At 48.5% G+C, this 12105-nt stretch overlaps 1 protein-coding gene across 1 annotated transcript in view; it reads right to left on the reverse strand.

Moving 5' to 3' along the window:
- Nucleotides 1–12105, reverse strand: part of SH3PXD2B (SH3 and PX domains 2B) — a 69077-nt gene that overhangs the window by 27891 nt on the left and 29081 nt on the right. Inside the window, exons 4-5 of the mRNA XM_027901403.1 lie at nucleotides 4317–4393; nucleotides 126–217 (exon numbers count right to left, since the gene is read on the reverse strand). Coding sequence (XP_027757204.1) covers nucleotides 126–217; nucleotides 4317–4393 — 169 coding nt within the window. The remainder of the gene's footprint in view (nucleotides 1–125; nucleotides 218–4316; nucleotides 4394–12105) is intronic.

The following is a 12105-nucleotide window of genomic DNA, read 5'->3' on the forward strand; positions in this document are numbered from 1 at the left end:
TCTCCTAATCCCAGATCACTTGTGGGTGAACTGTTGATGAACATCAGACTCATGGATATCAACAAGTTCAAGGCAGTTTTGGTTTCCTCACCATCCCAGAGGTAGCAGCTCCCCAACCAACTTACTCTTTGGGGGGTGTCAAGTCATCAGGTCGTGTCTCAAAGAACTGGAGAACTTCCTCACACTGGGAGATGTAGGGAGGCAGCTGGATCAGGGCCTGAGGAGGAAACAGAGACACCAGTGATGGGAAGCATCGAGGCTGTGCAAGAGGCTGGGTGAGGACAGGCCCTCAGAGCACGGGGGCCTGGGATGTGGCATCCAGCTTGGCACCCCCGTGGTTCCTGCACACAGGAGTGCAGAGCCAGGCTGGGGAGAGCTACAGCAAATGCACACCAGAGTGCAGCAAGACCCAGGGAGCCCCCAGTTACACTCACCACACCACCCTAGCTGCAACTCAAGACTAAAGGAGAATAAGCAGAGACTGCCCAGGCCCTGCCTAGCCCAGCTCCAGCCTTTTGTTCCCTTGCAGGGTAAGAGCCACAGGGATGTCCATCCTGGCATGCAGCCCTCTGACCATGGCAGAGCTCAGTTTCCCAGCCACGCTGGGGGCATGGAGCCTTCATCCTTGGGAAAGGCTGGGCAGTTTACATGTGGCAAACTCTCAGTGCCATCAGCCCCGATCAGCACATCCCAAAAATGCTCTGCTGGGCAATGGTAGCTTGGGAAGAGGCAGGGAGAGAAGCAACAGGAGGCAAAAGCATGGACACCAGCTTATCAGGGCAAGGGCTGGAAGGCCACTATGCTGCTGTGGAATGGCAGGAGATATAAAGTGCCTCTACTTTTCTCCTTTCCCTCTGAGGAAGCCTGTCACAAAAAAGCTTCAATAGTGGGACTTGCAGGGTGAAAGTGTGTCTGGCTGGGGGCAGAGGCTGGGGCAGCAATATTTGCCTTGGCCAGAGCTCTTGCAGGTCCTTTCCAATGTGGGCTGCAGGGAGGGCTGGGCAGGATGGCAGCTGCTGGCAGAGAGCCCTGCCTGCCCTCTGCTCGTGCAAGGGAATGAAGTCACAGATGATGGCAACTGCAAAAAGTAAAACAACCTGATGCAATTAAAATAGGGACCATTTGAAATCAGGGAGCAGTCCTGCAGCCCGATCTGGAGCAGATGTTTAACCAATTTTCTGTATAATTCCCCCTCCCCTCTATGTGCTGTCACAGCAGTCTCGTGACAGCAGTGTGGGCAACCAAACCTCCACTCGTTGCTGCACTGGAGACAAAGCCACATCTGCAAAGCCCCAGGGTTACCACACAGATCAGATGTGGCTCCATATTGACCTAACTGCTGGCCCCCAGAAGCCCTCCCAGCCATTCAGCAGACAGTCACTCACTGCCAGCACAGCAGACAGTCAGACCACTAATCATGGGCCAGATGTGAACAAGATCATGTGAGAGACAGGAGAGAGAAAACTACTCACTCCATGGTTTTTGAGTCCAGGGAAGGGCTATTCAAAGATCAAGTTTTGCATGGATGCCATTCCCATGTGGTACCACTCCCCAGTTCCAGCATCCCATGATCTATGCAATTTCCCCCATGCCAAATTTTGTGGTCTCCGATTTTGTGGCCTGGAGAAGGCTCCATGTCCTCTGAAAGCAGGGGATGATCACAGAAAACACCCTGTCCTGGAAGGAGGAAAGACAAGACCCACAGCTCATTTCCCAGGACACTCTGAGGGAAGTCCACCTAGAGCTGACTCTGCTGGTACAGTGGTGGCTGAGTCGAGCAGGTCACCCTGCAGTCCAGCTGGCAATGGTCTACAGCAGCTATGGCCATGAAATCAGTGGCACAAATAGCACAATGCCTGTCCCACCTCTGGCTCTGCCACCAAAGGAGTGAACTAGGAAGGGCCATCAGAACATGGCTTCAGTCTGTGGTGCTGGAGGCACAGCAAGTCACCTCACCCACACTGCTGACTGCAAGCCTGAGGACAGAGGCTATTGACCAGAGACAGAAAATCCTTGCTGCATTGAAATCCATGTTCCAGGGAGTGAGAAAAGATTATTCTCTAGCAGAGATATTTTTAGTGGTCTACCCTGTCTCTTTGGGGTAGAGCATCACAGCATTGCAGCTCCTTCCTCAACCCTCCAATAACACTTTCTCAAAATCCCTGAGACAGGAGGAAGGCAGTTCCCACACCAGGAAAAAGACCAATAGATGTAGAACACACCAGAAAAATGGGACAGACTCCCAGTCTCCCTCCTTGTCATTCCTATGGTTGTGTGAAGTCTCATTTAGCAAATGATTGCTCTTACCAGTTGCTCTGATTCTTTTGCTGCTTTTCCTGCACCTTACCTTAAACTGCACAATTTTTAGTATGGTGGGACCTGAAACAGAGCCCTTCAGCAAAAACACTGCCTTATGAATTAATGGCTCTCTCCCTTGCTCCTTTTCCCTGCTTATAACACAAATCTCACCCACCTTTCCAGGGCTCTGCCAGAGAACAAAGACCCTCTACTTCCCTGGTAGGAGATGGCAATAAAGCAAAAGTTTTTTCTGTGGGAACACATTCTCGACATACTCACCTGAGCCTCAAGTCTCCCTCAGCAGGGCTCAGCTGGAGGAGACATTTTGTACTTCTGTTCTGAGCCACCACCCTCCAAGCACAAGCAACATCCACCTCCCATGGCAGACTTGGCAGCAAGAGAGTGGGACACTGCCCCTGAGATCTGCAGCACGGCGTGCCCAAGAAGGGACATCTCTCTGCTCCTGATAATTCCTTGCTCATTCTACATCTCTGCAGCCTCTGCTTGGTCCCACACCCACCCTCAGCTCAGCTGCTTTACGGTTAAGCAGCAGCAAGTGGAAGGCCACGGCGAGCACAGAATTCCTTGGTAATGCATTAACGGGAGGAGGAGAGCACAGCTCCCTAAGTGGGTCATATAACATCAGCCATTATGTTCCAGTTGTTAAGTCAAATGGATTCATTATATTTTATGCCATTAATGGCATCGTTCTGAAAGAGTCAGCAGCAGCATCTTATCACTTAGGGACTTTTTCTTCTCAAAAATTAAATTTACGGTTGTGTGCGTCTCTATGCAGCTGACACATTTCAGTGACTCACAAGACAAGGGGCTGGATGGAACCAAGCAGTTACTTGCACCATCAGCTTCCCCCCCGACAGCTCCAGGCACACCTTGTGCTACATCTCCATCACTCTGCTCTCACCTGCTCTCCTGGCCCGCAGTGTTTTTTCATCTGCAGCCCCACTGCAGAGCTGTCAAGATGCATTTACTAATTCACCTTTATCCTTCTACTTGTTATTCCAGCCACGACATCCCTTCCATAGGTCTGGCTGAGTCCCAAAACCCACAGCCTCTCCCACCATGCAAAGTCCCAGGCCACAGTCACTTCCACACCTCCTGTGTCTAAGGAATGCAATGAATATTTCACCATTTCCTCATCTCCTCCCTTGGGTTTTGCAGTCTTTGTATATGTTTTCAACAGCATTCAGACTGGATTTTGGAGGTGCCAGTCCTACCTTCAGGCCATTTCATAGCTGCTGCAAGTACTAATGTCCTTCTTCGGGAAGATGAGATGTGGCATACTTTATTTGTGGAAAAATAATTTTTTGCGGACTTTGGTATTTTGTTCTCTCCCCCCCCCCCCAAAATGCCCTAAAATTACAATTTCCCTTAAATTTAAGTCCAGTTTTATATTCTTTGAGAGTATGGAGCAAATCATGTCAGCCCAATCTCTGTTGGCTTCCAATAATTTTCTGCAGGTACAACTCATCTCACTCCTGTATAAATAACTGGTTTATGTAACCAGTAACAGGAGTTTACATCCCAGTTTGGAATCATCCCACCAAGAAGGTGCTGTCTTCTACATAAAACAGGAGGTCTGTTCCCAATAGATGGGAAAGGCTGTGAGGAACTGAGTCCTACAAGCCTAGTCCTGCACACACGAATTTCGCTCCAAACCGCCTGTATAAGACAGGACACAGCCAGGTCCTTTCCAGCCCATCTGGAAAGCTGGTTCTTGTTTATACCAGACAAATACCAACACATCTTAGGAAAGGAGAAGACAAAGGGAAAGTCCAGCAGCATTTGCAAGCCCAGGTCTCCAAACCCTGTGCATTTCATGAGGAGTGAAAAGTGAATCACTGGGTGGGTTTCCATCACAGGAAGGGTTTGATAGCAGTGGATAACCCACACTCCCTGTTCTCCCAGCACTGACACACCGTTATATAGTGTCAGTCAATCAGGATCAAGCTCAATCAGGTTGGGTTTCTCTTTGGTGGATGGAAGAAACCTGCCCTTACCTTGCAATATTCATCAATAGGTATCAGGCGTTTGACCGCAACATCACGGATGTGACTCCGGCGGAAGAGGATCTTCCCTGAAACAGGAGAGATGGAGAGAGAAGAGCAGGTCAGCACAACACTCACACACAGGTCACTTGAATCACTCTGCCAGGACCTATTTCCTACACGTCCTCTTCTTGACAAAAGCACTGTACATCAAAAAAAAAAAAAAAAAAAAAAAAAAAAAAAAAAAAAAAAAAAAAAAAAAAAAAAAAAAAAAAAAAAAAAAAAAAAAAAAAAAAAAGCCCATTCCCCCTGCTAGATTAAACATCTTGTCTGAATAAAGCATATTTAAAGTGGTAAGCATGCTCAAGGAGAGAAGAGGAAACAATTACCAGCAAACTACATCCCCACAGTCTCTTACCAGTGTGGTGATGATGGAGGAGCAGCCCCCATCCAAGCACACGCCTGATAGTTCATAGTTTGCTGGCGTGCAAGTCCTGAGAGGACAAGATTCCTGGCAAATGCCATCCCTGCAGCTGCCAGTGCTGGTGGGACCCTTGCTGCAGGTTCCCAGGTTGTTAAGGGCATCCAGGTCTAGTGTGGGCAGCAGCCAAAAAGAGGGCTTCTCTCTGTGTCACTCCTGTGACAAACTGGTCGTCAAAGCCACAGTGTCGGGACTGCAGCTCTGAGTCAGACCTATAGAATTTTCCTTCCTGTCTGGGGTTTATTTTTGTTCTCCATTAATGGGATCCTCTTGCCACTCCGTTTCCTCCCCTCTGGCTTGTGGTACAGGCCTCTTTTCTTTGAAGTCAAATGAGTCCTAAATGCTTCAAGCTGCTCTCAGAGGGAACAGCTTCTCAGGCTAAGGAGACAAAAGCCATCAGCAGACAGTGAAACAGATACATGTAGAGGCTCCTGATCAAAAGGCTTGGTATGTGGTAGGATTTCAGACCACTTCCCAGAGCACCAGGAACTGGCACTGTGTTGCAATACAATGACCTGGAAAACTGTGTTTTGGGGGGGGTGGGTGGCAATGAAGTTCCCTCAAGTTCTTCTTGACAGTTCTCCAATACCACAGGAAAGTCTTCTCTCTTTTTGTCCCTTCTGGGGTTTCCAATCCCACCCCTGAATGTAGGCAGAGCAGTGTGCCCATCCATGCAACCCCTTCACGTATCAAAGAGGTCACCAAGGGGCAAACCAGAAGCCAAACTCCCATCATAACCAAACACCAGCACATCTTTGCAAGCAACGTGAGAACAGGGAAAAGCACTCTGGAGAGTCACATCATGGCCTCAGCCCCTCCTGCAAGTCTTCACAGGAGCTGTGGCACTGCTGAAGCCAGAAGATGGATGTTACCAAGCCACCCAAGAACAGGACATGGGAAAATGGCCACGTGCTTATCACAATTTTAAATCCAGGGCTGGGTCACCCCCCTCGGCATCTCCCTGACTTGGCCAGGATCTGAACCACGCATGACTCGTGCAGCCTGCCAGTGCATTTTTTAAGCAGAGATGAACTAAGCCAACCCAACTTCAGCTGGCAAAGAAAACGAACAAGAACTTTACGGAGGAGCCAAGTCTCCTGCTAGGCTCAGTTAATGCAGAATGCCTTTGAAAATGGACTGTCCAAGGGAGCACACTGCAAACCTACTCAGTGCCAGGTCTATCCTTGCCCTCCAGTGACAGGCATGGGGTCAGACCAGCTCATGCCAGAAGGATTGCTCCTCATTCATGTCCTGTTGACAGCGAGGGGCTGAGACATTGATGGTGGGAAATGCTCTGCTCTAAAGTGCATTCCTTTTCAAAGCCTACCAGAGCCACGTCTGGCAGTTCTTGTGATACAGTGAAAAAAAATCACCCCTCTACTCAATGTCTCTTAGATTTTGAGGGTGAATAGCCTGAGAACACAGAGGTTATCTGGAAAGACTCGGAACAACAACCAGGTTAGGGCTCCAATCACTGACCTCAGCAATTATTTTCCACCAGACAAATGATCAACAGTTTTCTCTATCCATCATCTATCTTTATCCATTTTTAAAAAGATGAATGATCACACTAGTTCTGTTGACAGTTGTACGGAAGAGCTGTTTTGGTTTTATGTCTGCCAAAATGAAATCACTGATGGGTGGGTATGTTAAAAATGTCTGAAATAATAAGTTCTGGGTGTGGGAATATTTAAATGTTTAACAAACATATGCTAGTGAATAATAATAATAAAAATAATATAGGTTTGGGGAATAAATACATCACCACAACTGAAGTGATCTTAAATTAGCCCAGGCATGGAGCATATGAACAAGCAGGAAATCCAGCTCCTCTCTTCATTTGCTCTCGATCCAGTCTTTTTCAACAAGGAAGTTTATTTTCTAACAAAAAGCTGATTTTAATCAAAATGCCTAATTAGCATAATTGCAGACCCTTCAGTGCTGCCAAACACAGCTGTATAAATCCTCAACTTGAAAGGCAAGAGAGCACAGGAAACCACTTCCCTCCTGGAAGGGAAAGATGGGCAACTTGCTGGGTCAGTGAGACGCAACATTTTCTTGGGCATCTTTTCCTCAGACCATATCTAAAAATGGGAATAACAGTGCTGTCCACCAGGGCTTTTCACATAGTCAAGAACTATATAACATGAGAGAAACACATCACATTATTCATCTGGTATCTGCACCTCTTATTGCTGTAGCTCCAGAAGTAGCTGTGGCTGCCCCATCCCTGGAAGCGTTCAGGTTGGATGGAGCTCTGAGCAACCTGGTCTAATGGAAAGTGTCCCTGACTGTGGCAAGAGGTTGGAATGAGATGATCTTTAAGGTCCCCTCCAACCCAAATCATTTTGTGATTCCATGTTTCTAACATCCTCAGAGAGACTGTTTCCTCCTAACAGCCTCCCAGCAGTGCTTCTGCCTCAACCTCAACATCAGCACGAGGAATACCAAGGGGAAGACGTGAGGGGAGGCAACTCTGCACATCCTGCTGATAGTGGGGTTTTCCATCAGCTGGAAAGGTCAGTGCTGCTGCAGACTCCACCAGCTTCTCTCTGTTGTCACAACTCCAGGACTCAGAGATGATTAGATTTTCTTATTTACATACATAATGTTATGCATGAGCAATCAGAGCAGTGAGTCTCCTCCATCCCTGCTAGCACAAGAAAGTCACTGCAAAGGAAGTGGGGTAAAATACACTGTCCTTTATACACACAAACAAAGCTACGAGTAGACGGAACATTTATCACCTGGGAATGCGTCAAGCAAGTGGATTTTGGAAACAGAAGACTGAGATAAGGCACTAATACAGAATGGCTGTCCTGGCACATCTCCCTGTGCAAGCACCCAGACTCCAGGACATTATGCCTGCTTTTTTGGAACTTAAAAACCTGTTTATACTTACAAAGAAGAAGAGAAGTTCCACTAGAAATATTCTGTCTGTCCATGAAAACTCCTCTGGTGCCAGAGAGGTTCTGTTCTCCCAGGACTGGAGGAACCAAACTCCTCTGTGGCTAATCAGGGCTGCTTTGCTTTTTCTGACTGACCCAGAGCAAAGGATGCTGAAGCAGCTCTGAAGGAGGGGGGGCTGCAAAGAAATGCAGTGTGGCCTCTGCTGCCCCAGCCCTTCATCAGGACTGGAAAGTGCCAGGAAAGCCTGGGGAAAGGGCTGATAAGGAATCTGTGTCTCCAGCAGTGTGAGATAGAGCAGGCAGGCCACAGGAGGGGTTAATCTCTCCAAACAAACAAACAGGGAAACAGGGCTCTGCAAATTATTCCCTCCTGTGGGAATTCTTCACTAAGAACTGAAGTTAGGCTGGGGAGCAAGGAGCCAAAAAACACAAGGCAGAGGGACTTCAACAAGCAAAATGGTCAAGGCTTCTCTTGAGCCAAAGGCTATTACTGGATCTCCAGCAAGCTGGAGGGGCAGAGAACCCGAAACACATCACGCTGCCCACCACGGCTGTGAACCCAGCCAGATATTTCAAGAGTGGAAAACCAGCTGTGCCTCTTGCTTCACCCTGAAGGACTCCCCCCACTCTGCCCCCGCCCCACTGCCTCGGAAAGAATTCACTTCTCTGCACCTTTCAAATCACATCCAGATTTTCCCTGGCACGGGTTCCAAACTCACTTCAGAAAAAGGCAGCCCCAAATGTACACATAATTAATCCCAGCCCACGGAGCAGCCAGCTACGTGGGCTATTCCTGGGATGGGGGATCAGGCAGTGTTTCCAGGAGTCCTACCCTTACATCTGTTTGGCCAAGTCTTGCGCAGGGGTTGCAGGACAGCCTGGGACTGTCCACCCAACCACGCTACAGGAGAGATGCCCATCTTGCTAGAGCAGAAAGTAGTAATTAGGACCCATCTCCAGCTCAGATGAAGATGGAACAGGACTGGGGCAAGTCAGGCACTATAGCTAGAAAACAGATGGGTTGTCCTCCACCTCCTTCACAGGGCCTTTGTGGGGAGCTATGAGCACCCCCACAGTTGTTCTGGGAAAAAAGCCCCAAAGTTTGTGGGTGGCACTGATGCCCACATGGAGCAGGCTGGTGGGCTGGGAAAGGAGTAGAAAGGAGGCATAATTCTGCTTTCTAAAATGATCTCACCGAACCCCCCTTTCTCTTCTTCCCTTCTTGGGAGTTCACTATTGTCTGTAGCTAAAGCTTCCTAAAAAGCAATTTTACAGCCAAGGTTAGCTCAGCCTCAGGCAACCCCTCCTTGCCGAGGCTCACGTTTCCAGTGAAGCAGACTGGCCAGGATCTGCTCCAGGCCAGTGGGGCTGTATGGAGTTTGGAAGGCTCCACTCTCCTTATAAAAGCTGTTTCCTGAAAGATCTGGCACAGCCCTTACACAGCAGGCCCAACTGAGCTCATTTGTTTTCTTAGTTCATTCTTTCCTGGGGTCTCCACACCGTCATCTCCCAGCCAACAACTGTGTAACCCTTGGTGTGGACTCCTGCAGGCGAGGACGTTCCCCAGATGGGCAGTGACAGGTCTCTGCTCTCTCACCAGCTGTTCCTGACTCCACTCCAGGGAGCACAGTCAATGCCACGCATGGGCTGGGTGCTGCCAGAGCTGCTCCAAGGAGCCATCCCAGCACCACATAAAGCTGAGCAGGCTGTGCCAGTGGCTCAGAGCCAGCTAAAGGGATCCAAGAGTCCACTTCAAATTCCCCTTTGTGGCAGCAGAGCTTTTCAAGCACAGTGCAGGAGCACTGCAGCGTCCTGCCAGGCACTGCCAGATCCCACCAAGCTGTGCTATGGGATGAGCATGGTGCCACCATCCAGTAAGGGACAACCCCTGGCCCCAAACCTCAAGTGTAATTGATCTACTCCACTTCAGAGCACCCACCTTTATGACTCTACTTCAGAAGAGCTGAGTGGGCTGAAGGACTTACACTTACAAAAGCCTCTTCTGATACCATCAAAGGCCTACTTCAAAAGACCATAGTCTCTAGAAATTTCCCATGAGTCGAGTCCTCAAAGCAAGCACTAACAAAACGAAGTAACACAAAGCAGAGTTCCTGTGGGCTGGGTGTTGTAACTATGGAGTAATCATGGAACTCTCTTCCCATTCCAGGAAACCAGTCTGACAGACAAACCCAGATGGCACCTTGTCAGGTTGTGGTGGTGACCCTGGGTTTGGGAGGCTTCAGGGTTTGCTAAGAAAGCCAGAGGTGCTGGAAGCACAGGGTCACAGGAAACATTTTTGAGAACTGCAGTGGCCACGATGTCTGATGTTGCTCTACAACAGACTTCTCAGAAAGCAGTGTACTTGCAGTAAACCACTGGAGCCAAATTTCCCCTGGTAATGAAATTCAGATGCTAAAAATGTTGCTCAAAATGGGATTGGGAGCAAACTACAGTACAAACAGAAGCTGAACACAAACAAACACCAGCAAGTCTAAGCACACCAGAACCACATTTTGCAGAGAAACAAACCCAGGCTGTTTGCACTGAGCTCACCTGGACAGCACCTCTAGGCTGAGTGAGACAAAGTTTGGGTTCAGCTGTAAGCAGCAAAACCCATCATCCCAAACTGGGAAGGCAAAGAGCTGCTCCGTAAAGGAAACACTCTAACATATCCAGCAGCTATTAAAAGGGCCTTAACCCCAAGTTAAATCCTCTTCCAGAAGCAGATAGAGCTTGCAGGAAAAGGCACCAGCTCCTGACCACTCCATAATGAACAGCAAAGGCAGGGGGGCAAAGGCAACATAATTCCCACTTCTAATACCACAACTTCCCTGAAGCAAGAGGACTTCTGAAGTTGTCCCATGAGGACAGGAAAGGTGCAAGACTTGCAGTGGCTACCTCCTGCTTGGAGGTGGGACACCACCTCATGCTTGAATCTTCTCACCACACCACCCTTTGCCCTGTGCTGGCACCTCAAAGCACTCGTGGTAAAGCTGCAGGTACCAGCTGTTAGGCATCAATGGTCTCCTGAGCTATCACAAGCCACAGCAGAAATCAAATGCCAAGAAATATTTCTGGGAGAAGCAGAGACTAGCAGTTTTCCAAGTCAACATGTGACTCCCTCTGAAATGGTATTATTTAAGCCTGTTGCAAAAAAGGAACCAGAGCAAAAGGGCAAATCTCTCTGCAGAGGACGCACACAAATGCACGTGCTTCTCTAGGGGAAGGTCATCCCAACTCCCCAAAACTGCTTGCTTACACAAGAGTTTCCAGCAACTTCAAGCCCCTTTTTCCTCCAGTGGAAATCCCAGTGACATGTTTCCTAGCAAAGGGAAACTATTTCAACACCAAGAAGGAGAAACAAGTATTGACGAGTGTGCTGCAAGGAGCAATGCTCCGACCAGGCTTCCCAAGCCGTGGCCTTCCCAAAATAGCAGCATTTTGGTGGGAATTTTCTGCAAGTGCAGCACAGCCAAAGCATATATCTAATTTTTCCAAGTTATGCCCTTTGCCAATTTGGCTTCCATTTTCCCTTGCTGGCAAGAGTACTTGTACAGCAAGGGCTTTTCTGCTGTATTAACATCAGGTGTGCTTTGCTTTTGGTGATGTTACAGTGCCAGGAACAAGCCAGAATCAGAAACCCTTCTACGGGAAACCCAGACAAGATTCTCTTGCTCAAAAAGGGGTGAAAATTATTTTCTTCACACCAGTCAGAGAAAAGCAAAGCCCACAAATGCCTTTACATTTCTAAAAGAGCCAGGAGGCAAAGCACAGCACAAAGGGCTGCACTAAACAGACCTGACAGCCACTGGAAGTGATTATGGTACTGTAACATTTCTAAATATGCTCATGAGCTACTTGGGAGTAGGGGCAAAGACAACTCTGTGGTCAAAGCCATTAGCTATGGGTGCATGAAAGACTCCCCTCAGGCTGGTTATTTTCACAAGGCGTATTAGGGTTCTTTATATTCCCCATAGCAGCAGCCACCAGCGATCCCACATACCACAAAGTGCCACAGACCATTGCATCTCCTCAGCTGCACGTTGGGCTGACAGGGTACACGTCATGCCACAGAAATCCTGTCTTTGAGCAATCAGCCCCAAACATCACAAGAGGAAGCCAAGGCTGTCAACTGGCTTGAATTCCATTGTTATTTCCTTCTCTCTGGATGGCCCTTTGAGCTGCACGGGACAGGAAAAACAATATATGAGCAGTTCCTGGGGAGCCTCACATCATCCTCAGCCCTGTGCTGTGGCAGAAACTGTGCTAGGGGGCTTGCTTAGTTGAGGTCTTCCACTAATGACTTCTGGGAGGGAAAGAAAAATAGTGAGGGGTTTAATACAGATACTTTAATGGACACGCTGCAGGCCAAGAACTTGCTACTGCTCAGATGGTTCAGTGTGTATGCTCA

The sequence above is a fragment of the Empidonax traillii genome, unplaced genomic scaffold, assembly GCF_003031625.1.
Source record: "Empidonax traillii isolate 1590-97213 ecotype Southwest subspecies unplaced genomic scaffold, ASM303162v1 scaffold22:size5013007, whole genome shotgun sequence".
Lineage (NCBI taxonomy): Eukaryota > Metazoa > Chordata > Aves > Passeriformes > Tyrannidae > Empidonax > Empidonax traillii.